At 42.2% G+C, this 26,791-nt stretch overlaps 3 protein-coding genes across 6 annotated transcripts in view; 2 read left to right on the top strand and 1 right to left on the bottom strand.

The window, feature by feature from the left end:
- Positions 1-1,110: 1,110 nt before the first annotated feature.
- Positions 1,111-11,084, top strand: LOC114434352 (proteoglycan 4). Of its 2 annotated transcripts, none has more exons than XM_028403524.1 (20): positions 1,111-1,341; positions 1,714-2,858; positions 2,941-3,110; positions 3,894-4,097; positions 4,181-4,472; positions 4,571-4,698; positions 4,953-4,981; positions 5,115-5,149; positions 5,315-5,483; positions 6,615-6,774; positions 6,858-6,981; positions 7,070-7,104; positions 8,434-8,518; positions 8,607-8,641; positions 9,147-9,216; positions 9,297-9,368; positions 9,483-9,499; positions 9,583-9,616; positions 9,893-10,004; positions 10,082-11,084. In XM_028403524.1, exons 1-19 carry the CDS (start codon positions 1,333-1,335, stop codon positions 9,987-9,989), a joined length of 2,910 nt encoding a protein of 969 aa, XP_028259325.1. In that variant the 5' UTR covers positions 1,111-1,332; the 3' UTR covers positions 9,990-10,004; positions 10,082-11,084. The 2 variants fall into 2 exon arrangements, with proteins under 2 accessions (XP_028259325.1, XP_028259324.1); XM_028403523.1 differs by having other exon boundaries at positions 9,480-9,499.
- prkaa2 (protein kinase, AMP-activated, alpha 2 catalytic subunit) lies at positions 11,023-24,437 on the bottom strand. 2 transcript variants are annotated; one of them, XM_028403526.1, is made up of 10 exons: positions 24,314-24,437; positions 20,033-20,174; positions 18,755-18,848; positions 17,719-17,863; positions 16,713-16,800; positions 16,314-16,538; positions 15,718-15,880; positions 15,176-15,514; positions 14,333-14,459; positions 11,023-14,141 (listed from the first exon to the last, which is right to left on the bottom strand). In XM_028403526.1, exons 3-10 carry the CDS (start codon positions 18,812-18,814, stop codon positions 13,891-13,893), a joined length of 1,398 nt encoding a protein of 465 aa, XP_028259327.1. In that variant the 5' UTR covers positions 18,815-18,848; positions 20,033-20,174; positions 24,314-24,437; the 3' UTR covers positions 11,023-13,890. The 2 variants fall into 2 exon arrangements, with proteins under 2 accessions (XP_028259327.1, XP_028259326.1); XM_028403525.1 differs by lacking the exon at positions 24,314-24,437 and adding an exon at positions 21,500-21,870.
- plpp3 (phospholipid phosphatase 3) overlaps positions 23,321-26,791 on the top strand; it is a 24,961-nt gene continuing 21,490 nt past the window's right edge. Inside the window, exon 1 of one of the 2 annotated variants that reach the window (XM_028403528.1) lies at positions 23,321-23,929. In XM_028403528.1, the coding sequence (XP_028259329.1) occupies positions 23,791-23,929 (139 nt within the window). In that variant the 5' untranslated portion in view covers positions 23,321-23,790. The remainder of the gene's footprint in view (positions 23,930-26,791) is intronic. The other variant, XM_028403527.1, reaches the window with a different exon arrangement.

Here is a 26,791-nt window from a genome sequence, read left to right as displayed (position 1 = left end):
ATTGGACAAACTTATTTTAATGGGCCAGACCAGTTTTACACAGCAAGTATTTGAGGGACTCCCCCTTCCAGATACTGTGTTATAGAACTGAATAGGATTTTGTTCTGTGAGAAATTCCATTCGACAGCTTGTGTCTTTCCAAAAATACAAAGTCCCAGTTACTGCATAATCCACAAACTTCACTGTCAGCAGTTTTCTTTGGGACTGTTTTTTTTTTCTGTCAGCAGTGACATCTGTGAATTGTCCAGGATAAGCTGCACATTGTACAGGGAAAAACTGAAAAGACAAAGACCGTTCTTTAAATTTATCTTATCTTAAAAAAAGTTGAGCACCACAAATGACATTCAGCTCAGTGGCAGTGCCAGGAAATTCAAATTGATGCTTACAATAACAGACAAGGTAACACTGGGTGAACTCATCCTGTTATCAGAAGTTTGTTCAATTTCAGTAAACAGCTGCAGTCATCTCACATGCAGTGTATCAGTCAGCTGTCACTCTGTGTGTGATTGAAAGCAGCCACCTGTGTGTGTGTGTGTGTGTGTGTGTGTGTGTGTGTGTGTGTGTGAGGCATCTTGATCTGCTCTCCAAGTCAAACAGCTGTTAGTCCAGCCTCAGCTTAGTACAATCTCACAGGCTATAGGTCAAAACTTTCTAATAAAGGCCTTGCCTGCAGCTTGTGATATATTTGTGTCATATTATAAATGCCTCTTTAAATACGTCTGTATTCTGTGTAACAAACCTGGAATGTTGACAGACTTCTTCTGTTTCCTTTTCCTCTGTGTTTACCTTCAAGATTCAGTTAAGGCTGCAATTACCTATACATTACCACGATAACATCTTCTCAAAACAACAACTGCTCTGCCATTCAGAGGCTTCAGAGATGCTATGGAGAAACACTTGAAGTGTAAAATTAACGTTTTAAGGAAAACAATTGCAGCAGCTTCTTGGTTTCATGACAGTGACTCACTTTTTGCGCGTACACGCAGTGCCAGCCGGGTGACATTCCTGAAAGACAGGAAAAGAAAAAAATCCAAGAGCTCTGTTGCAAGTTAAATCTTCAACAGGACTCGTCTGACAAGCCGGACTGTTTTTTTAAAGGATGAGAGCGAGTGTTCCTTCTCAGCCCCATTCCTCCACAGAAACCGTCTGCTTGCGCGTGAGACGCACGCTTCTCTCGGTCAAAGGATCAGTCGAAACAGATCGAGTAAAAGGGACATTTTATTATTTATGATGTTTGTTTTTTACCTGGATGCAGAATGAGAGGCTGAAGAGGAGAAGTAACTCACTCGAGTAACGAGTTTTTTGTCGTTTGTGTGGATATTAAAACACGGGATGGATCAGGTATGTTCCGATCTTTTTTATGCCAGCGGTAACTTTTGTGTGGTGTCTTATGACAAATTTAAAATATCAGTTTATACTGAAACCGAGTTAAGTGTTGAATTTCTGTGTAATTAGGCTGATCACTGCGTAAATCAGTGCGCTCTCTGTTCAGTGAGACCAACTGATATGAAAAGTGCATCAGTCAGACTTTAGTAATGACAGTTTCTCTTACTGTATCTCCCTAAACTTGCCTTAAACGTGGGAGAAGACCACGCCCTCTTTATGACACAGTTTCTGTCATCATAATCATAAGCATGTTAAGTGATGATTAGTCAATTTGCCTGACACTAGCACTGTAACTGAGGTTATTGCACTGTGCCATACTTTTATTAGGAGGAGACAATTGACTTTAAGACCCTTAGGGCCAAGTTCCAGGATGAAGAACTCCTCCTGAAGCAACCAAAGATAAAACCTGCTCTCCCAGAGAAACCAAAGGTTGTCCCTCCACCCCAGAGTCCCACTCATTACCTCCCTGCAGGAGCCCGCCCCTCCCTGCTCACCTCCATTAACCAGACTTTGGAAGGAAAGACAGCTGTTGCCCCAAGAGTCGTCTTCAAGGATGAGAAGAAGGAGAGCAAAAAGCCTCTCATTCAGAGTAACTCTAAGAGTAAAGACAAGAGTGAGGGGAAGCTGAAAGGAAGCAAAGACAAGGCAACAAAAGGAAGCAAGGAGAAGCTTGATGAAGATTCATCAGAGCAGAAGCAGAAGAAGGTGAACGGTAAGGACAAGAAGCCACTGCTCCCCTCTTCAACCCAGAAGGAGAGTACAACAGAGCTGGTCCCAGCCACGCCTCCTCCTAAAGCCACAACAAAGAAGAAGGGTATTCTTGGTTTCAAAAAGTCTGCAAAAAGAGAATCAATGGAAGTCCCGGCTGAGCCAATCCTGGACACCACAAGTTCAGATCTGCCTGGACCGGTTCCACTCGTCCCATTGCCATCTGACTCTGTCAGTGCACCACCAGAACCTGAAATCTCAGCACCAAAGGCCCTTTTACCAGACAACCCCACCCTACCTGAGCCCATTGTTGCAGTGGAAATCCCCCCACCATCTACTGTCTCTGAATCTCCTGATTTCTCCCCTCCTCCTCCCATTAGTCCTGACATCCCTGCACTTGAATTCCCAGCCCCTGAGAGTGAACCCCCTGTTCAGATAGACGATCCTATCTTGCCTGTTTCCAGACCAGCCAGCCAAAATGAAAATCTTCCCAGTCCACCCAGCCCTGCTCCAACCCCTCCACTGTGCCCTCCTGAGCCCGAGGTGGCAGCTGAGTCTGACATTGAGGCTGTAAATATAGCTGCGGTGGAGACACCTCCTGCTACTGACCCTGCAACTTCTCCACCTTCTCCCAAAGTGGAGCGTCCAATCTCAGCACTCTCAGCCTTGGAGAGGGCGGAGGACATGAGTGCTGGAAAGAGAACCACCCCAGCTGACCAGAGGATTTTAAGTGCTCTGGAGAAGGCTCGCAGGAAGAGTAACAGGTACACAACACACATGCTGTCTCTACTGTTCAGCTATAAGACGACACTGAACACTAACATGTGATGCTCTGTCTGCTCTCAGCCCTTTGTCAAACCCCACCCGAACCTACTCCATCACCCCTCCACCTGAGGAACTCCCACCACCTCCAAGCCCCACCCGTGCTCTTCCAGAACTTCCGCCCATTGATTATGAAGATCGAGCAGGAAACGCCCTCCCACTGAAACCAGCACAAGTTAACGGCATCAAGCACCGTAAGTGTAATCACGACAGATCGTTTCTCCTCTGCTGTCCGCCTCTTGTTCCTTTACCTGTTCTTAACATGAAGGACAGAAGAACTTATCGCATCATCAGGACATCAGGTACGTAACACAGAACATTTGTTGATTTCAGCTGTAATGAAAGCCTCTTATGTACGTTACACCTGAGTTGCATCTCGTTAGTTTGAAGGAGCTACTTTGAGGACACACACACACATACTGAGAACAGTCCTGACATTTTTCTTTAGTGCCAGAAACAACTAAGCTGCAGGCAGGGCACAGAGTAGAGGTATGTCAGCTATGACAGATCTGCAGTGACAAACACTTTAATGTCTCAGAATGAGCAGCTGTGTTGCTTATATCAGACTCTCACTGTTTCATGAAGTCTTTAGTAACACATTAGATGGAACACGTGTTTTGCTGTTGCACAATACAAACCAATATACACATATATGTAATTTGTATTAAAATTAAGTGAAGTTACACAGGAACATGGAAGGCCTGCTGCAGTAAGGACTGCTGTTCACTTTCAATTACATTATGTCTGCTTTGCTTAGTTATATCACAACAACCTCCACAGTGTGTTTGACTGGTTTGCTTTCCTCACAAATCACCTGCAGTCTCTCCTGTTCTGTGTTGTAAAACTTCCCTCAGGTGTTTCCACCTAAGATGAAGGTGACATTGTTACCTCTCTCTTTTTTCTCCTTAATGTGAATGGCTGTTCAGGTTTAATGTGATGTGGTGTTGAAATACAGTATGTGATGTCATTCTGTGCAGGTGAAGCCTCTCCAGTATTGGAAGGTATTACTGAGGAGGGGCATGATGCCATCCCAGAGCTGCTGGTAGTTCCCCCTCCTCCACCCAGGAAGGTCCTTGCAGACATGGAGTCTCTGGGTCCTGTTCCAGAGAAGCCTGACAGACCTCCCTATGTCGACCTGAGCGAGTTCATCCCTCCGCCTCCTCCTCCTGTGGAAAATAATGGTGTGGCCACCACTGTTGCACTCACAGTTAATTTGAGTGAATTATCTAACATCACCTGTTACTGTTTTTCTTTTATTCTGCAGAGATTCCAGCTCCTCCTGAGTTTTCAGAGACTGACACCACAGATGTCCCAGAGTTTGACGATGTGACTTCAGAGGCTCACTCTCCAGATCTGACAGCGTCAGACTGGGGGAACGAGGAGCACACAGGTCCAGATGTGACAGACGGGCAGACCCTGCCAGAGGTTTACAGTAACGGGATAACCACTCCAGAAGCGGAGGTCCACACTGAGCCAACAATAGGAGATGAATACCAGGATAATCCACTACCAGAATCTTCCCTCTCTACTTCTCAGGACTCAACACCAGTGAAAGAGTAACACCTACTTCCAGCCTTTTACTTTAAAACACTTCAGTTCATGTTGTTGAGATGCTGTTTCAACTTCTGTTTATGCAACTTGTCATTTTGAACAGGTCTCGTAAAGAACGTGTCAACAGCATCTATGAAAGCACAGAAGACGTGTACGAGGACGTCAACATGTCTGCCGGCAAAAAGAAAGGAAAGGCTGACGGTGGCAAGAAACGCAAAGGACCGCCAAAGAGTAAGAGCTGAGTTCTTACAACAAGATCTTACAACAATTCTGACCTGTGGAAATCCAAACATTTGACACTTGCACCACAGTGCTGCCATTAGTACATACAGTAAGAGAAATATCAGCATACTGTATTGAGTGGTATGTAATTCAGTCTAAACATCCCAGGCAAATATCTTTAGATAAAACTGTATTCTATCTCACATACACCAACATGTGTTTGAAGATCTTTTATGCGTAACTGTTTTGTGTCCTTGCCACAGATCCGTATGCTGAGACCACACCAGAAACAGTAAGCAGCTTTGTGGAAACTTGAAAACAAAAACCTCTTTTTCTACCTTGACAAACATTACTTATCTGTTGGAGATAGTAATACTTTCTGTGTAAGATGAATAAACCTTATCTCTATCTGCTGGTATTTACAGAATCAAGAGAAAAGCAGGACAGGCAGGTTCGGCAGGTATGGGCTTATTTTTGACCCACTTTTTCCTAATGTCACTTAACCCCCCCAAAATGTCACTGATGAGTTTGGTGTGCTTTTGTTTCCTCCTAATGTCCTTCTGCTGGTTTAAAATACTGTGAGAAGTCTCTTACAAACAGGACAACATCTCTTCTTCCTTCACAGGAGTGACAAGAAAGCTGCTGCAGAGGGGCCGGATGAGAAGGAGCTGAAAAAGAAAGAGAAGCAGAGGCTGGAAAAGGAGAAGAAGGAGCTGAAGGAGAGACAGGAGCGGGAAAAGAAAGAGCAGAAGGAGAGGGAGAAGAAGGAGAATGAGCTGAAGAAGAAATTCAAAGTGAGTGATGCTATTTTGTGACAGAGCAGGTGAGGTATGTCAGGTTAAGGAATGAGCGGGGGAGGGTGGGGTGTACGTGATGGCATACAAACCTGTCTGGATTCATTCCTCCCCAGTGGAAGAGTTGTGCTGAGCAGCATGTGCTCAGAAGGAATCTGTGTAAACATTGTCGGTCACTGTTTTGGCTTCCTGGCTTCAGCCTCGGCTTCACTCTCACTGCCTTCATTGCCTTTTAAGTGCTCTTAAGGTGAACTGCACAGCACATAATGTCATTAAGTTAAAGCTCCCCAGGATTAAGAGCTTAATGTCATATTCATCACGCACTGTACATGGGAGGATGTATGTCCTCAGTTACGACATCATCATGGGCCACCTGTTAGGTCTGTCTCTGTTTCTGTTGATTACAGACACAGAAAAAAGTGTATTCATCTCACCAATGCAAAGCTTGTTTTCTGTGGTCTTGATGCAACAGACAGATTTATTTAATCTTTATTTCCCAACACAGGCATGGTTGGCATGCTAAATATCCAATAAGCTGTTGATAAGCCTGTGTTATGTCAAACTGAGACCTAGTTAGGTTGGTGTGATTTTACCTCCTTTAAAAAACAAAACAGCCCCAGCCTGTGTGGTAGAGGTACTGCAGTTTTGCTGTTACTTCAAATATTACCCATACTCCTTCAGGAAAAAGGTCCCCCTCTCTCTTTTGTTTATTGGGATTTTGTGCAGGAATTCTCCGGATCACAGCTTTGCTATTGTTTCCTGTGTTGACCTTTTTCTTGTGGTATTTCTCAAGGCTCCATCCTTAGACCTCTGTTGTTGATGTGCTTCCACATGGTCACATTTTTAGCAAAGGCATTTTTGTTATTATCCATCCATCCATCCATCCATCCATCCATCCATCCATCCATCCATCCAATTTTCTTACCTCGAGCCTATTTACACTTAAAAACTGCTGGATTACACTTTGTTTTTTTTCTAGCTCACTTTTGTTTTACCTTTATATATGTATAAATTTGTAAATTATGTTGCCTTTTTAATTCATTTTTAATTATCTTACCTTTTTATTTAATTGATTTTTTTATTTTGTGTACATGTGAATGTGTGTTCTTAACTATCCCCTGTATTTATTAGATCACAGGACAGGAAGATGCCATGTACCAAGCAAAAGTAACAGTAACAACGAAGGGACGTAAAAACGATCTGCCTGTCAAGACTGGAGACATCGTCAGCATCATCCGAACGACCAACTGCCCCAAAGGGAAGTGGCTGGCCCGCGACAGTAGCAACAACTGTGAGTTAAAAAAAAGCTTGGTGCAAACAGCATTACACTTGTCTACATGTTGGTCAGTTTGTTGACACATCAGTGTGTTGTAGATGGGTATGTTGCAGTGGAACACGTGGAGCTGGACATCAAGGAGATGTTGGAGCTGGGAAAGAAAGCTGTCCGCAAGACCAGCAGCAATGTCCCTGAAACAGACGTCACCAGCACAGGCAGCAGGTACGATGTGTTCTCAGCAGGTAGCAAATGAAACAAAGAAGAGCCGACATTACTTTTTTACTCAATATTGTTTCATGTTTTTCCTCAGGGCTTCAAACCACTATCCACTGTCAGCGGAAAGCTGTAAGTTGTTGCTTATAAGTAGGGCCCGATCACTGTGGTGCGAAGGCTCTATATGTATTATTCTTCTGAATCTTCTTATTTTTCCCTGTTCTTCGCTCAAGTGGTAATTTGAATCCCTGAATGTGATGTATTTGTGGCTGTATCTCCCACATACATCATCCTATGTGGATGAAAAAATTTGCCTCACTTCGTCTTGACATCAGCCCCTGGGCAACTTTTCATATAACGCTGTCACCACATGAGGGCGTGGGCCCCCTGGAATGAGATCTGACTCCCTGTAAGACTTACTACACCTACTGGAAGGAGGACCTGTCTTTTGTATATGTGCATTTTGGTGTACTCCTCTGCTCTGTAGACCATAACTCATGACAGTAACAAGTAGAGAAGAGATGAGACAATAGAAAAGGCGTCAGATATGACTGCAAGGGCCCACTCAACACTGCTTGCAACTTTAATATTTTTTTTTTTTTGGAAGTGGGTAAATCTTAGCAACTCAGAAAAACTCCAAAACTCACACACACTTTTTCCTGTATACATTAGCAAGAAAAGTATGTAAACATTTGGATTTAATAATCCTCCTTTGCCAGCAATAACCTCAACCAAACCGTTCCCAGATAGTTCCCAGTAGTTGCAGATCGGTCTGGAGGAGTTTTGGACCATTCCTTTTTACAAAACTTTCAGTTCAGTAATTTCTCAGGATGTCTGGTGTCAATCGCTCTCTTGAGGTCATGCTGCAGCATCTCAGTTTGAGATCAGTCAGGACTCTGATTGGGCCACTCCAGGAGGCGTATCCTCTGCTGTTCTGTTGTTATTTACTTCTATGCTTTAGGTGGTTTTCCTGTTGCACCTATCCTCTATTGAGCTTCAGTTGGCAGACAGATGGTCTTAAGTTTTTTTTTTGCAAAATGTCTTAATTAACTTGAAAATTAATTTCCCATTAATGACAGCAATCCGCCCAGGCAGCAAAGCAGCCGCAAAATAAAAAATATAAAACAAAAAATATTTAGCAGCACTTGGTGGGGACAATGTTATCAGCACACATGCTGATGTAGCTACCGGTACTAGGGGGTGCTATGATTGTATCATAATATTAGCATATTAATCTGTTCAGACTTGAATGCCCATCCATACTGTAAGATTTTGTCAGCAAATTACAACACTTTCTGGGTGAGCAAATATGCATACCAAGTTTGGTGAGTCTTTGAGCATGTTCAGACCTCCAAAAGGGACAAGTTGGGGCCCTAATAATCATGCTTGCCTGAATGTGTGTGTTTTAGTTTTTTTGTTTAGTTTTTTAATTCATTAGCAGTTTAATGTTGTTGTGTTCAGTCACAGATGACAGTGAGGAGTGGACTGGTGATGAAGAAGAGCCTCTCTCACCTGCCTCTGAAGTTGCAGATCCACTGGCTCCAGTGTAAGTAAATGTAGTCTAATGTTCAACACCTGCAGTTATTGATCAGTCAGAAAGATGTTTTCGTCTTGATTTTGTTTTGTCTGTGCAGGGGTCACAGCAGGACACTCTCCATGCCAGATATGGGTAAGATCCCTCATTGTCAGCTGTACCCCAACACACTTTTCTTCAGTAACAACAGCCCTGCAGATATTCAGCTATTTAAACTGCTTCACATGTAAAACTAAAGATGTTCTGTTATCTCATAGAAGGGTTAGCTGACACCACACAGAGTGTAACACATGTATCTGTCATACTCATCTCCTATCTTGATGATGGTATCTTGTAGATACTGTAAACAAAGATACTACAGCAGCAGATACAGATCAACAAAATATATAGATTGCTGATGACATACACTACACAATTCTAAACACGTGTTAATGCAAACATCTCTGTCATTTTTTTTCATCATGGTGACACTGAACCCTTTTGACTTTGCACTTACTCACCACAGGAGGGCGCAGGGTTGCAGAGAATCTTGTCATTCAGCCACTCTGGATGTTTTTTTTCTTAACCTGAGAAATGCTTTTCTTTGTGTAATCATTGTGCACAAACTAGTGCATTAGCTGATTTGTCTGTGTCTTCACAGGAAACAAAGATCTAAGCATAAACCACCAGCACAGCCACAGTGACATCAGTGCAGATGGCTCCCAAGTCCAGTAAATTTACCCACTTTATTATTACACACACACACACACACATAAACGCAGATAAACAGTAATGGTTTTTGTTCTATTAGTGCAAGACATGAAGCACTCCAGAAGTTGGCAACATTTTTTTATTCACCAAAACCTGTGGAGCCAGCAGCCAGGTACGCATGATCCAAGCCCCACCCACCCCCACCCCACATGTCACTGCTGCACACACACATCCACTCAGTCAGAGATTTAATTCTTGTTTTCTTTCTTCTTTTCATCTACAGCAGCACTGAACCAGACACAAGTAAGTGATAGTGTGTGTGTGTGTGTGTGTGTGTGGGTGTGTGTGTGTTTAAAACATCAATACATTTCCTGGTTTCTTTGCAGGCCCTGTGGTGGTCAGAGAGGAAGAGGTTCATGTGTAAGTAAACAGAAAGAATAAAACATGCAGATATGCACACACACAGAAATGCCAAATATGTTGTCTAACCTGTAGGCAGACTCGTGTCCTTCCTTCCTGCCTGGAATGGGTAGCTGATCATGAGAAGAGTAATTGTTTTATTTTTTGTGTCCACTCCTGTCTTAGCAGGAAGTGAGGTGGTAGGACAATGAGCTGGTGATTCCCTCTGTGCTTTAGTCAGCTGTGTCCTATTCATGACCACAGCGAACACTGAATAATCAGTTATTGTCTTCACAGGCCTGAGGACAGTTTGTGTGCGGACATAGATTTTGAACACCCTGACACACTCATCTTACCTCCTCCTGAGCTGTATGCTGACATGTCAGTGGAGTGACCATCTCTAATCGAGGTAAGGAGGAGAATTACCCTGACTCAGCACTCTCCATCACGACATGTCACACTAATATGATGTTTATTTTTTGACAGCCAAGCAGAATTCACCCAGCCGGTACAGGATCTGTCTTCACACTGTGACCCTTGTTAATCATGTAACATTGTGACAGCATCTATGGATGTATTTATGGATCAGTATGATGGATTACAGCAGCCATCTCAGCAACAGTCTGGCTGGTCAGTCTGACTCACTTTGGACTTTGGGTCGAGATGCACTGCTGAACCCAGGAGAGGACTTTCTGGGTGCTTATAGACTAAATTTTCATATGCAAAAATACATTAAACCACAGTATTTCTCAAGGTGAGTCCATCCTAAAGATACAGAGGACAAACGCAATGAACATCAGAGGGTTAATCCTTATCATCATATCCACGCATTAGTGCCCCCCTGTTCCTCTGGATCAAGTAGTAGTCCATAGTTCAGGGTTAAAAAAATGACAGAACACAGTTAATTTTATTCATCAGTGATAATCAAACTTTTCCCAGAAGTAATGTGATTTAGTTTCATTAGTTTCCTGCTCTGTCCTCCGCTCCATGTCAACATTTATATTATTTTTTTATCTGTACATGTATGTCTGTTTGTACTAATTCTGTGTATCCTCATTATTTTGTTACAGTCCTTTGTAGATTGCAGAAGTAATTAAGTTGTAATATTTAAATGAGCTCTTTTCAGCATACCAGGTGAATGTTATTCTTTGTATCTGCACACATAGAGTGTGTTATTGAACATCATCCATATTGTTTGTATTTTTGCTTTTTATGGAGCTGGTGTCACTTTCATTTGCCTGTACCTTCCCGTAAACTGATGAGTAGTATTACATAAAGAGGAAGTTGTGTGATAATCACCTGCGGCCATGTTCATGTAAAATGTTTTTTATGTATAAGAGTGCATGTCTAAATTACACTGTTATCTGTAATTTGTGTGTGTGAGACAGAGATGTATGAGAAATCACCCAATTCCCCAAACCACATACTTCTGTTTTATGTTTTATTGTTTATCAATAAATACTCATTAAAGTGCAAATCATAACAGCAATATCATGCAGTGCATAACAAGAGAAATCCAAACCCCCGTCAGACGAGGCAGCTCAAACACACAAGCAGAAACATACACATTCACTCACTCGCACAACACACAATGGGGTATTTAAGGTCACACGAATCAATAGAACCCCACTACAGTATAACAGAGTGCAGCCTTGCTGTGGAAAATACTCACTTTGGTACAACATAGAAAGTGTGTATTTCATTAGGCCTTCTGGCATGTGTTCCAGCTCTAAACACAGATAAGAGTTTACATGACTAACATGCCACTGGCAGTTGCATACAGATGTAACTGTGGAGTACCACACCTGACAGTAATACTGGTTTTATCAGAGGAGTTTTTAAATCTGACCCATGACTTCTGCAGGAGAGTACATCTCAGCAGTACCAGAAATGAATGCATAACGTGCCAGATATAATCCTGACACAGGGCTAGTCCTTTAAGACACCGTAATAGAAGGTTGACAAAGAACGCAGCGTTAGATCGGGTGCATGTTTCTGGCAGCAGGGAACACCATTTCTTCCCCACAGAATAATCAGCAGTGTGTGCTGTAACAGAGACAACAGACGACATACACAGGACATACAAACAGTACATGTGTAATAATAAAGGGTTTCAGCAAAGAATGTGGCTTTTATGGTTTCAATTTAAATTCTTATAAGGCAAAAATCATTGACTCCCTTTGAAACAAAAACACTTAAGAACCACTGCTGCAACAGTCCAAATGACATCAATCACAGATCCAACTAAGCACTCAGCTCAACAGTCAAACATCCAGGCAGATGTTTTTGAAACTTTAGCGTGGCCATGACTATATACATTATGGATCCACAATTTTATGTAGATAAAATATTTGATATTTATTACCAAAAAATGATTAACAAAGCTGTCAATCGCTTCCTCTTCATCATTATATGATGAGCCCGAGTTACTGAATTATTTATAAATATATTGAGTACGTTAATGTATTTGACTGTACCTATTCACATCAGTATTTATGTTTAAGTAACTTATTGACATTATTTTCTCAATATGTGGCACCTGTCGTCCGACCTGTGTGCTTAACTGAACAGTAGCACTCAGTGAACAAACTCAAATAAGAAAAAAGAAGTTTCGTATGAGCAGCACCAGCTTTCTGTTACATTCAGACAAAAAAAACAAACAGGAGGTGACACTGACAACAGTGCTACACAACATCACAATGGTACGATCGGATAATGCAAAAGTACTAAAACCGTGGCATTCATCAATACGGTAAAGTATGTGTATCCAACACACAGACTGTGGTGCAGGCAGCAGCCGACAGCAGCACCTAAACCAAACACAGCACTACTCCAACAGCACTCTCACTAACAAAGCGGTGTACAGTCAGTAGGAAACATGACAACCATGTGACACTCCCTTACAACACATTAGCATATACTTATGCACAGGTTCACTGTGTTACATTCTTTAAGGCAACTGGAAAAAGGATTTCTGTGGCTTATACTCTCTTACAGGATACACACACACACACACACACACACTCTCACATGTATTTCCTCCATCATTGTTTACTTGTCATCTATGCCTAGAAAAACTACCAGAGGGATCCAGAGAAATTTGAAAATTGACAAATCATGCCAATCATTTTATGATTTTTTTTATAATCACTATTATTGAGTTGCATTTCAAGACATCTGTCTGTTCACCTTACTGCATATGAGACTGACAGCAGAGCAGCACTCACAAGTTGAGCTTAATTTTAGGGACCCATGTCTGTGTGTGTTGCATATTTGTGACAGCTAACAAGTGTTTGTGTAAGAATTATACACAGAAATGCACATGGGGGAATGAAGTGGTGAATGTGCCATCTCTCTGTGTGTGTGTGTGTGTAATGTACTAGCTCTTCAACAAAGCAGCCGCACTGTACTGTAATTGTACAAATCCCTGTGAGATGGTGTGCATTTGACACTGTCATACAGAACATTGTCCTTCTATCATCCTGCTGTCTCTCAAGGTTCATTACTCATCTACAATCTATTTAAAATCAGGCTCAAACTCTGTGTTGATGCAGTGCATAAATAATACAACTAGAGTGCTAAGTGTTTTCAAAAATAAATATGGATCTGATATCTAAATAATGATCTTTGTGACATATAAAGTCTGATATTTGGTATATCTTTGTCATCTACGTAACATGACTGTAATATAAATATAATACATGGATAACAAAAGCTTCTTTACAAACCATACCATATAAAACTTCAAACAGAATTTTACATGTAGTAATGCTCCCTCAGACACAAATTTCAAGTTGATCTACAAGATGTAAAACTAGCTTTGGATCAGTGTCTAGGGTAACTCAGCAGGATGTCCCGCCTTTAAGAGTCATGGTGGGGGATGACATTTCAGCAGTTGGTAACAGATTGAAGGTATTTGTGGGAGGAGTGACTGTGAACTTGACCTTTGCTAACTGTGAACTTTGTTGGTCTGCACTAGTTCACAGATTCCACTTTTGGGATCAGTTTTCACAAGCTGTGCCCTGATAATTAAACACCAAGTCTTTGACCTATTTACTCCTAAAAAGTGATGAATTTGCCAGTTTTTCCCTCTTTCTCTCTCCTTTCTCTGAGATGATGCCCACATAGGTGTTGCTTTTCACATTTTCACTTACCCAGTCTAACTGTAGCAGATGGAGAGGAGACAGAAAGAGGAAGTCACTCAGAGCAGCTTAGTTCCCTACATCTCAAATTTGCAATTGGCTTAAAAACCCCAATGACATCCAGGTTACAGCAAGGTTGGGGGTCAATGGGTCTCAGCGTGCCAGCGTGGTGATCAGACTGGCACACATTTCAAAGAAGTCCATGGTGTGTGATCCCTGACGTGGGGCAAGCAAAGGGGAGCTACCAGACAGGGATCCCGGGAGGGAGGAGCTGAGCTGGGGAAGATCAATCGCTGGGCTCGCCGAGTCAATGCTCAGTCTGGGTCTGTGGAGACCAGCTGTGGAACCTGACCTCTGAGGAGTGGATGAACCCGATTTAAAGCCCACTGCCTCAATGATGTCATCTGAGGGCAGATATGTAGCAGGATCAGAATTCATTAGAATAGTTCATGAGGTTGTTTTTCATAGTTACAGAGCCATTGGATGGGCTCTCTATTATCTTCAGAGTAAAGTTGTATGTGGAATATTTCTTTAACAGTGATGTTCTATATATAAATTATGTAACACTGTTAGGTGTGTTTTGTGTGTAACTAACCATCAATGCTCTTGAAGTCGAGAAGGTAGGATCTGTTGTCCACCTGGTACAACTGCAGACTCATTTTCACCAAGTTGCCCGTCACTGGGTTCTTTCTCCGTACTCTCAGATGGTATGGGTTCACCACCTACAACACAGAACAACACATACTCTGATTGGTAGCTGTACACACTTTTAAAATCTTAACACAGCATTTCCAAACATACTAGCATCTTAGATTTTTCTCTGGCTTAATGAAGTGTGTGCGTGTCTGTATTTAGAAGGTTTACATTATTTTACCTTGTACACAGAAACATTACATTATTTCTCAAAACTTTTAAGTACTCAAAAAACAAACAAGCCCCTCTCCTAATGTCTCAAGCTTCAGATATGATGATATTCTGACATGGTCCCTTGTCTTTAGAACACTCCACAGATTTTATTCAGATTTAAGTCAGGGCTTTGCTGTCCCGGAGCAGTGGGTTGTTCTTTTTTCATTTCCCAGTTCCAGGTGAACTGAATACCTCCTAAACCTCCTCTCTTCTTACCTCTGCCAGTATTATTGTGCTTTGTTTGACTCTCGTTGTACTTCTTGATACCTGACAAAACGTGTATGTCATGCTTATGCTTATACTTTTGCCATGATGCTTTCATAAGTGTTTAGGCATAATGTTACTTGCAAGTAACGTTACTCCAATCCTAACTTTTACGTGCAGATTAAATCAATTTGTATTTGACCTATTTACTTTACTAATTAAATAAAATTTGACTTTCTAAAGCTAAATATTGTGGTAAAATGTTAAACACCACTTAGGAAATATCTGAGAAAGAAAGTCTTCAATTGTGTAAGAAATATCCTGTTACCTTCCAGTCAAAGTTGAGTTGTTTCATTGCTCTGTACACCTCAGCCATGATATCATAGGGTCTGCTCTGACTTCTGATACCCAGGTGCCACTTGGCTTTCTTTACTGCCAGGGGTTTTGGGCGGGTGGTGTTGAGAGCATCAAGAGGACAACGAGACTTGGGGCTGTCGGCCAAGAGTGGGGGCATCCTCTCTGGGTGGGGTTTGACCCCAGGGGGCAGCACCATGCCCTCCTCTATAAAGGAGCCCTGTGGAGGACTGGATGCCAGGTAGAATTCACTGGCCTGGGTCATTATGCGCCGGTTATCTATAATTAGGTGATAGGCGACCGCTAGCTGATCCTGCATGGACAGACAGCAAGAACAAGGAGATGTTCACCAAGTTAACAGACCTTCCATAAAATGGAACTTCATTACAAACATTCAATTGATCATACAGTCCATGTCTTTCTGCAGGAGAAGGAAGTACAAAAATTTGAACACACAGGGTATTATTAAAAATAGAGAAAACCCTAATTTGTTCCTCAAACAAAGGGAAACTTTACCTGTGGATCCCCACTGTAGAGGCTAGACACAACTTCTGACTCTGTGCACTCAAATTTCTCACACACTTCTCTGACAGCCTCTTCATCCAGGACAGTTGCATCATATGAGGGATCCTCTGGAAACAGATAGCCTGGTAGGTCCTGCTTAAACCACTCATGTTCCCTATAACCGAAAACACGCAAATCAATACACCCATTCCCAAAGACTGCATCAACACCCAAGCGTGGAGTGCAGCTAGTTTTGTTTGGTACACTGTATAAATTGATACCACATCAAAATGCAATGTTAAAAAGACATATGTATAACAAAAATTGGTTCAAAGTCACTGGTCAATAATAAGATAACATGATATATAATAAAAAAAAATAGCAATAAGCATCTTATAAAAAGTAAATTAATACACACGTTTGTGGCCTTTTGTGACTGATAAAATGTGATTTTATTTGTGATTTTATCATATAAATTAATTGTGACTCAGTTCATGCCTGAAGTGGAACTGTTCATCCTTAATTGGATCATGACATCCTTAGTCGATTAAGGAAAAGAAAAGATATGAACACAGTAGATACAGGACTGAGCAGAGTGGGGTCAGTACCTGATGTCTTTGATGGTGGCTCTCTTCAGAGGATCCACCTGCAGCATGAGCATTAGCAGTGAAGCCACAGAGCGGGTCAAGTACTCTGGGATGTAGAAGACACCGCCTCTGATCTTCTTAAACAGCGTGGGAACGTGCTCATCATCAAAGGGCAGAGTGCCGCACAGCAGGGCGTACAGGATCACGCCACAGCTCCAGATGTCCACCTCTGGGCCTGCGTACAGTCTAACATAGAGAGAGATAACAGGGTAATAAAGAAAGTTGTGGGTGCACCACAAAATTACCACACTAATTCAATGGTGGCCGTATTGTACAAAGAAACACCATTGTGAACTAAATATTTTTATTGTATCATACATACGTACGTATATATATTATACATTACACATTTATACACACCGTCCTGAGATGACCTCTGGTGCTGCATAGTTGGGTGAGCCACAGCTTGTCCGCAGGAATTCTCCATCTGACATCATGTTTGACAATCCTGTTGGCCAATCAGAGGGCAAGTACACATTACCATCACTCTGTCTTTAGTCTTGACACTAACACAGAGTTCAGAGGGAGTCATCTGTGATCATGTTATTGCTGTTGGTCCTTTGATACAGATACAAACTGAGCGTAGCCTGGCAGGGAGGGTAGACTAATACCCAGTGGACACTGCTGAGATCTTTATCCTCCTGTACCCACTAAAGCTCTACACACAAAGCCTGTCTAATTGGATGAGTTTCTCTCTCCCTGCCAAAGCCTGTGCCAAACGCTAAACACCAGACACTCTGTGATGTGCTGACCTTCGCTTTATCTTTCATTTGTGTTCTCTTAACACTGTGTCTTTTGCTCACCAGTGTCTTTTCTGTTCACAGCCAAAACACTTCTCCTTCTGTACACTCTTGCCACACCCCCCGAATCCCTCCCTATCAGATGACAGCGGGCCTCAAGGCTTCCTGCCAGACTTGATATGGAGACCTGGCCGTTGCTTAGGGATGTTTCTCCACCCTGCAAACCCTGTTGCGCACAAGGGCCCTTGTGTTTTTGAAAAAAACAAAAAAAAATCTCCTTCTCATGGTCATATTGCACCAGACATTTTGTCTTCAGCTGCAACAATTATTGCCAAAAATGATAAGAGAAAGCCTTCAGTGCTTATTTAACTGTAAAGTTCATGATTCACAAGGGTGATATCACACCTTTCCACAAGTAAATAATTATACTTACAACAACAACACCTCTTCACCTGGCTTTAATCAAACTGTCTACCTTGTAGTTCTCTGCCAAATTACCTCAGTCTGTTTTCTTATCCTTCCTGAACAAATCTTACTGCCTGCATTCTTGTGTATTGAATATACAATCAATTCTTCTATTCTATTTCTTTATCTCTAGCTATGACTCTGGTCTGTTAGGATCTTACCAAAGTCAGCAATCTTGGCATTTTTGCTGGCATCCAGCAGGACATTCTCAGGTTTGAGATCTCTGTGAACCACCATGTGTCGGTGACAGTAGTCTACAGCTGAGATAATCTGCTGGAAAAGGCGGCGAGCTTCTGTGTCCTCAACCTGAAACACACAATATGAACAGACATGATTGACCTTGAGCTGGAGTGGGTATTTTATGTTGTGGGACAGGTGCAGAAACTGGCCTATGGCATGTATGGGACTGTGCATGTATGTATAGACATTAAAAAGAAAATGAAATATCTGTGTTATGTAAGATATGCACACTGTAAATGGTACCATGTTGACATTTAAAGCTGCAGTACTTGGTTTATTATCCCATTGGGATGCAAAAAACAGTAAGTAACACTATCATAAAAATCCAAATGTTATAGCAAACTGTTGCCTTTTACAATTTATAAGAAATGGACAATGTTAAATACTCAAAGTTGTGTTTCTGCACACTAAATGTCAATATTAAATCTATTTTAGCTCTGTTTTGAGCTCCACTAAGTTCTGAAGGATTGGCTGAATCTTTAGCTACTAAATGATCCTTTACACTAATCAGCTGTGTACATTGTGATTATTGCTGCTGAAAGCATCTATTCCTATGAAAGTCACAAACAATCCTGGTGTTACCAAAGCAGCTACTTATGGGACTGAGACATGAAGCACATGCACAGTGTCAAAAACTGCAGCCCTCTGTAGCCTACCTATGGGTGACGTTAGAGACACTTTGTCCATAGTCATACACAGCTTGTGGTGTTACTGTTACACATCAACAGCAAGTTCTTCTGCATACGTGTTGACCCTCACAAACCACAAGACAAATGTTTTGGACTGCAGCTTTAAATAAGGTGCAGACAGGAGTAAGCTGAGCTCTGGTGTCACCACAAAGGGTAAATGTACCAGCATTATTCAGTAAACTACCCATGGCATTGGAGTTTAAAAAAGCATTTCTGATGATTCAGTGCTGAAGACACAAATCTACTAATTTACAATAAAATGCCTTACCCGCCCATTTTTGCAGATGTAGTCAAACAGTTCACCTCCTGACACATACTCCATGACCATGAAGAAATCTGTAGGTGTACTTATCACCTGGTACCTACAACAGGAACACAAAAGTTTGTGTTTATTATTTATTTCACATCCTGCCATTCAAATTAACTTTGAAATTATATCTAATAACAGTTTATTTACATAATTACATGTGCAGCATTAGTGCACAGAAGCAAAGACGAGACCGGGCTGTGATATAGGGCTGCTGCGAGCAGGCATTCCTATCATAAAGGTCAGGCATATTAAATCACAGGCCCAATCTCATGAATGGTTGCTTGGGGTAAATTCTGCACTTCATCACAGTCTGTTTCATTCCTGTTGAGCCAAGTGTAGCGCAATATACCGTTGGTACCGTGGGACAAATAAACTTACTCCACATTCTTTTCTTTTTCTGTCAACATGAACACACACAGTATTTCTCAAGAATCCTAACCATGAGAGAAAGTCCTGAAAATGTAAGAAATTCTACAATTCATCATTCAGTTTGTGCCTACTTTACAAACACAGACAATTTATTACACAGTCTGCTGTGCTTAGTTATTAATCAGTGCCTACTGTGTGTAGCAGTGCAAGCATACTATGTGTGGGTGTGTGTGCCTATAACTTATGTGTTTTATTCCTGTGTTTATAAATGTATATATCTCTGTCATGGTGTTCGACAGCACTCTGGCTCATGACCTGAGAGCTCACATATCTGCAATTGCTTAGAGTGTGACAGTGGACTAACCCTTACCCGAGCCTAAAAATAACACACAGATTGTTGAGAGAGACAGGCAGATATGGACTGACAAGGAGAAAAGAGGCCAGGGAGATTGAAGGAAAGAGACAGAAGGAACACAAGGTCAGTGAAAGACCTCATGAAGACACCTGGATGAGGGAAGGGTTTAGTCATGCAGGAAGTACAGCAACTTTTATCATCTTAAATGGAGATTTGTACTGACTAGAACAGATTTCTTTATCCCGGATCAAGCCCGTGTGTAAGTGTGTGTGCTGCTATGTTTGTGTGTTCTACCTCCTGGGAGCCTTGTGGGCATGCTCAGTACAACGCAGCTGTAGTAAACAAACAGAAACAAGCAAAGCATGCCAGCACACACAGAAAACACTTCATAGGAAAATGGCCCACATCACAACAACCAATAATATTAGAGAGCTTGGTTATCTTTCCATGGAGCCTGTCAACACTGACAGTCTTAAATCAGATAGAGGACGGTGCTGTCTTTCTGCACTTACAGCTTGATGATGTGTGGGTGTCTGAACAGCTTGAGATTCTGGATCTCTCGTTTGATCTTTCCCACAACATCGAGGCTTCGGATCTTCTGTCTATTCAGGATCTTTACAGCCACTTTATGACCTGTCAGCTGATGCTCTCCAACTAAAAAAACAACAAAGCACAGATGATTAGAAAACACAGAAAGCCTATACAAAGGCACAGATGGGAGGCTTAACATCTCATTTTCACCCCAGTGCATATAAGCTTCCATAAAACAGTAACTGAAATGTGACATTTTTGCACTTCGGTGGTGGTTATTTTTTCTAGCCACACCTTTAAGCGTGGTGTTGGACCTATTGGTCCGCCTGACACTCTGAAACCTGCCCGAGGCTCTGAAACTATGCTGCTATTAGCTGCCAAACCCTACACACACACAACTGAGCCACAGAATCAGATATTACACAGGGAGGATGAAGTGCTCCAACAACCACTGGTACTATGACACAAACAGATAAGTACAACGGAATAGACCCGTTTAGCACTCATCTTACCAACACATTTAAAATACTAAGAAATGATGACCAACTGTAGGAAATAGCAACCATGATGCTAAATCATTTATTTTCACGATTAATATGAAAATGCCATTTAAATTAAGACTCACAGAAAACATGAAAAATGAATTTTAGAGGAGCATAGATTGCAGCAGCAATAGAAAAGAACATTGTTAACATATTAGTCTACAAAAACTACCCCTGTAAGGTTAGTAATGTAGCCTCTTGTTGTAGCTTCAGGTGAGTTAGCTGATACAGCTTCAAACTGCGCACACAAGACACAAGAGGGGGGAGCATGAAGTTAAAGCTCACAAGGTCATGCTGAGAGCCCGAAAACCACCCAAGAAAACTGAAACATTATCCACTGATATGCTTTTCTAGTGAGGCTGTGCGCCTGTGAAGCGTTTTAGAAGGCACTCAACGAAGCTACCGCTGGCTAGCAACAAGATAACATATCGGACTAGCAGCGCCGCTTCTAAACATTCATGTCAGTTTAAGCACATTTGGCTCACACGCCGGGTTTCGCTCAGCTTTGCAGCCTCAGACGTCCTCTACCGTTAAGATGGGACAAAGAAACGAGCCGCCACATTAAGTCACTGCTACACGACACGATAAGAATGCTGCCGTGCATCTCTATTGTCCTCCAGGTGATTACACCTGCCATAGCTGATAACAGCAGCTACACTGAGGGGCTTCGGTGAAAGAATTTGACTTTGAAGCGGCCGATCATATTCTCAAAACTCAGCTACGCTTCATATCCCGTCTACCGCCGCAGCGACACCATCCAGCTACGCAAACTGCTCACTGACCGCCGGCAACTTCAGCACAGCGCGTTCAGGGGAGGCACGGAGACTATACTTGACATTAACTCCTCTAACTATCAGCCACAAACGTACACATTCAGCTCGACATGACACAGAAACATGACTTAACTCTTCACTTTCCCGAATGTCCCCACTCCGAGCGTGTCTCCGAGGATGTAATGGCCGATCTTTACCCTGCCTTCGTGTTTCTGTTGTTGCCGCTCTGCCATCTTCTCCGTTACCGACGGCTGGGCTCGCTCGCTCGCTCGGTGCGGTGGGTGTGCTGCCTGCCTGCGGGGCGCACGGTGGAGGGGCGGGGCACTTCACTCACTGCGAGGAAACACCGACGACTTGGACTCGTTAAGTCCGGTAACAGTAAAAACTGTACAACAAACCAAACTGTTTTCTTATCCTAGAGGCAGATGGCATCTGTTGTAATCACAGCATGTGTGGAATGCCAGGCGTGTCCCTCCATCCGGACCAGCTGACCAGGTGTTATGTCGACTTTTGCAACCCGGCCAAAGAATCCTGCCCCAACGACCGGTCTAACGCTCTACACAGTTTGGTGTGCAAAGAGTTCAAGTCACTACTAAACACAATCCATTATGCAATTATAACACAAAATATTAAAACACGCACTTCATAGAATTGTAGGCTAAATCACATATTTTGCAAGTTTTTGTTTTTTCTTTTAGAAGTTTTGTCTTCAGTGTTGGATAAAACAAATGTGACCCACAATGTTTTTATTTTGACCGTCCAGAGAGCAGCAGCGGCAGAATGTCAATGTGGTGTCAATGATTTTCAGTGTTTTGCTTTTGCATAACATCCCAGGCAGTCACAGTGGTGGAAAAGCCTGCAGTATATGTCTCTATAGACCATATAGCTTGTTCTTCACCCTCTTTCTTGACCGATTTCAGCCATTCAACTATCAAAATGTTCATCTCACAGAGGACATTCCGGGTCCACTTCAAGTCTTTTTCAAAAAATTCTAGTTTTTCAAATATTAGGCAATTTCAGCATCATCTGCCAAATGTATCTCCTCCTACAAATGTCAAGCTACAGACTCCATTTTAGTCTTAAAACGCTCATTAGATGCTGCTCTATCAAATTTGTATTCAGAATTTTCTAATTCCGAATCGTTTCCGCACGCCAGGCTCTCAAAGTTGGAGTGGTTTTTGAGGTTACATGGCTGTTACCATGGTGACAGGCTGACACACAGAGGCATACAAAGCTCTGAATTGCTCTGATTCTCCAGGAATTCAGAGAAATCTTTCACATCAGCATTTAAAGCAATGCTTCAGCTGCAGCAATCAAACTTGTATTTTCTTCAGGAAATGCCCTTTTCTAGTTAGTCATAAACTTATGGAAATGTTCCTTTAAAATTGTCTAAATATCCCTGTGCTCGTTTTCATTAATTTTCAATTAACTGCAGTTTGGAAAATGTTGGAAAGAATGAGTTGCAAAAACAGACTGAGGTGAGATGTCCGCATTGAACCACTAGATGGCAGTGTACTTTTAATTCAACAACATCCAGAATGACTGCTGGACCTGCTCGTCTCACAAAATGGGAAACATACTGCTGAAACATGGAAGCAAGAGAAAAATATGAATGCACAAAAACAAACTTTATATATGCGTTTGTTTGAAAAAACGATATGTATATGACACATATGAAAGTGTACACCTTACAGATAACAAATACATCTAAAATATTGAAACACTATTTTACGTGAACACTTCAACAATAATTTAGGCTATAAAGCACATTAATACAGACCTTACTGCAAAATAAGGAATTATTTCTTTAATCATGTCATGGCAAAGAAACATCACTCTAAAGCGCTCCTGACATCACTGTATAGTGCGCCTGCCGTATTCTGCGTAACCGCCAGGGGCGCCATTTGGTCACCATGCGCTCCCTGCTAGATCCCCCCGCTGGTTTCCAGTCTGAGAAAGTTTTCCATGCAGGGATGGAGGTGATTACCCACCGCTAGCAGAGGGAAGAGGAGGGCCGAGCCTTGAAGCTGCTGGGGGAACTTGAAGAGAGCAGGGGGAGGAGGAGGAGAAGGATTGATATAACAAGAGCGGCTGTCGCTGCGCAGCGCAATTCTCACTCACTCCCAGTCTTTGAACCAAGACGATAAAGGGGAGCGGGCTTTCCATTCATTTCAAGCGCAGCCAAACTTTACTTTCTTGAGTCCGTGGCGCGGGTCCGTTCACCATATAGGACACATCTATTTTTTATATCTTTTTAAAAAAAAAAGTGAATAACGCGACAGCAGCAGAACAGAAACACTGCGCAAACTCCGAGTTGGGAAATTTGTTCCCTGTTCAGTTGTATGACATTTATTTTAAGGACATTTGAATTTCTTCACCAAGCCGCGCGGTGCTGGATTTTCAACTGAAACGGAGAGTTCTCAAATGCAAAAGTACATGTATGAGAAAGCAATGGCACAAGAGACAAGGAACGGAGGAACCTCTACGTTAAATAACAATAATGGTGTTGACAACAGCAAGAAGAAACTGCTAATAGTGCTCGACATCTTCTGTCTTCTACTTGGTAAGTTTAAATCATTATTCTTACAGTTTGTATTGACCTAATTTTTTTATACATATGGCAAAAATCTAAATGACAGACACTTTGCTCACAGTATTTACACTTGTAGCACTTGTAACAGTAGATAAATAAAACAATGCCCGCGCTTAATGGTCGGCAATAAAAGCCTTATCCTTTTAAAAAGTATTGCCTGTTATCTGTGACCACAAGACAACTTCATCTGTTATCATCCACTTCCAACACACCAAGCCATGCCGGGGAAGCGCCGAACAACACATTCACCACACAGCATCTCTCACTGTTGAAAAGTTTTCCCCAATAAAAACACACGTCTGTAAAAAATAGTTTGAAAGTTGTGAGCATTGACAGTCTGTTGCTTTTACTGACCGGTGTGGAGTTTCTCTCAGCTCAGACAGCATGATAAGATGTGTTGTCACCACATAATATATTGATCATTGCAGAGTCCACACAGAGTGCCACTGGGACCTATCAGTTGATGCTCCTGCAGCCTGCCAGCATGCCTGGGGCATAAATGTTTTGAAGTGTTGTAACCTGCCCCTTTACTGCCCTTAAAAATAGTCAGCGACTCCCCTCCTTTGCCCCGATGACCTTGTTCATCTGACCCTAAACCTCCAGAGGTGCCACTCACTGGTTGAGCTGTCCATCCACACAGACAGATGATTGAAATAAAAATCAAAGAGCAATTAGGGTATTGATCTGCTGTGATGGAATAGATTACAGCTGTGGTCTATTTTTGTTCTAAATTGGTTCAACAGGCGACTTGTTTGTGTGTTACCCCTAACTTGTTATTCCATGAGTGTCCCATCCAGATTCAGTGCCCTATATATGTGTGTGTGTGGTGCTTTGAGAGCTGGTTTGTTTTTGGCTGTTGTCACTGTAGCCCGGTCCTTTTAGCTTCAAGCTCCAGTGGCCCCCCTTTCTTCTCTCTCTATTTTCAATCCCCCATCTCTCCTTTCTCTCTCGCTCTCTCTTTTTTCACAAAAGGATCAGGGGAGCTGTGCTTAACTTCTACACATTCTCTCCGAGATCCCCTGCAAATCTCTGGCCAGCTGCCCCTGATCACTCCAAATTACTTTCTCTCTCTTTCTAGCCCTCTTTCTCCCTCTCAGTCTAGGAGAATGCGTGGAATAATTGCTTAAGCATGTGTTGTAGCAGCGAAATGCCTCTCCAATCTGAGAAAGAGATTGAGAAGTGAGGACCCGTGGCTGACCGTGCTTTACAGGAGCAGGTGGGAGTCACACCAGCAGAAGAAACCGAAGCATCAAAAGCACTAATAAAGGCAATATGCAACATTGCTGCACGGGAGCAGGATTTTATTACCCAGGATGTTACAAATGGCACAGATTAACGCCACATTCTCATAAGAGCTGTGGAGTTGAATCAGATCTGGATGACAGACACCAAATTTTCCAGCTGGCTTATTAAAGAACCTCAGACAGAGAACGCTGTTTCATCTGCGTTCCTATAAATGTAGATGAGCTTTGAGTGCATGTGGAGTGAATTTCCTGCAGAAACCAAACTTCCCTTTACTGGTTAAAGCTGTACAGTGGGCTCCTCATTTCCATGTTGTGGACACGCAAACACACAGATACGCACTAACACACACACAGATACGCACTAACACAATGCATGTAAACACACATCCACAAATGGGCACACTGATTCTCCTTTGTCATGTTAAACACAATCTGGCTGCTCAGTGATGATTGGTTGGCCCACTTTAGTGATTTGGTAGCGGGGGGTTACATATGGGTTTTTGTATAGAGTGGAGCGATGGGGTGGGGGGTTAAGAGAGAGGGAGTAGAGGGCAGGAGAAAAGGGAGGGGGGGTATCAGGGAATCCTGAATGAGGAATGCGTGTGTGTAGAGAAGAATGCTTAATTCTGAATGGCCTTTGTTGTGTATCAAAAGAAGGTAGTGTACACTACAGCTAGTTAATGCATAAATATCTTGTTACCTTAATTTGCTCCTATCTGCCAGCTGGTACCACACACACACACACACACACACACACACACACTGTCACTGCAGTGACATCTTTCTATATGTCAGTCTGGCCAGCAGTCACACCCGCAGGCACAGCTAATGAGTTTCTTTACATAAAATACATCTGAGGCCATCTATAATCACACGCTTCTGATAATCAATTCTAATAATACACACACAGCAGGATCAGAATGGTGATGAAACAACTTATACTCACACTTTCCCCGGCGCTCAACTGCTGAGACCAGCGCACAATCTTTGGCAGCTGAACACAGGCATCATCTGCTGATTTCACTTTGGCTCGGGTTCCACTCGTAGAAGAGAAGCAGTGTTGATTTAGCAACGCTATAAGGAGCAGACACACAAACACTATACGCTCACTATAAATACACAAACTTCACCACAGACTGCAGAAATTCTCTCGTCACTCTTTGGCAACAAGCTGTCCAACAGTATTCTGTCATCCAGTTTAAAAAAATGTTTATTGTGAAAACACTTGAGCTCTCTGAAAGCCATATTTCTAAAAGTAGCCTCACCTAAACCCTGATTAAGTTTTACACAATGCAAAGAGTATGTATTGTGTGTTTGCTTGTGTGCGGACATGGTTAGCCAAGTCATTCAGAGGTTTAGATGCAGGATTTTTTTTTTTGCAGAATGTAAACATGGATTGTCCAGGATTGACTCTGAGTCTTGTGCACTTACAGACTCAACAAGATTTGTTCAGGAGTTGCTATAGTGACCAATTGCTTTATTTATGAGAAACATTGTGTAATGTCTTAAAACATTAAATAAGCAGACCAGCGGGCCTTTTCCGTATCACATTTCATGCTGTCTGTGTAGATCTGTGATACAGTCAGGT

This window comes from Parambassis ranga, chromosome 4 (assembly GCF_900634625.1).
Source record: "Parambassis ranga chromosome 4, fParRan2.1, whole genome shotgun sequence".
NCBI lineage: Eukaryota > Metazoa > Chordata > Actinopteri > Ambassidae > Parambassis > Parambassis ranga.
Note: the sequence above shows the minus strand (reverse complement) of the source record. Positions and strands in the feature narration are given on the sequence as shown.

Bases quoted from the DNA above. Each gene is read 5' to 3' on its own strand.
- LOC114434352 (XM_028403523.1), top strand. The intron at 4,473-4,570 runs GTAACACCTACT...CATTTTGAACAG, and splicing joins GACTCAACACCAGTGAAAGA to GTCTCGTAAAGAACGTGTCA. The intron at 8,642-9,146 runs GTAAGATCCCTC...GTGTCTTCACAG, and splicing joins ACTCTCCATGCCAGATATGG to GAAACAAAGATCTAAGCATA.
- prkaa2 (XM_028403525.1), bottom strand. From the start codon at position 21,599: ATGGCAGAGCGGCAACAACAGAAACACGAAGGCAGGGTAAAGATCGGC. The intron at 15,881-16,313 runs GTACTGACCCCA...TTTCGGTTATAG, and splicing joins GCCACCATCAAAGACATCAG to GGAACATGAGTGGTTTAAGC. The intron at 14,142-14,332 runs GTTAGTTACACA...ATCTGCCCTCAG, and splicing joins CGACTTCAAGAGCATTGATG to ATGACATCATTGAGGCAGTG.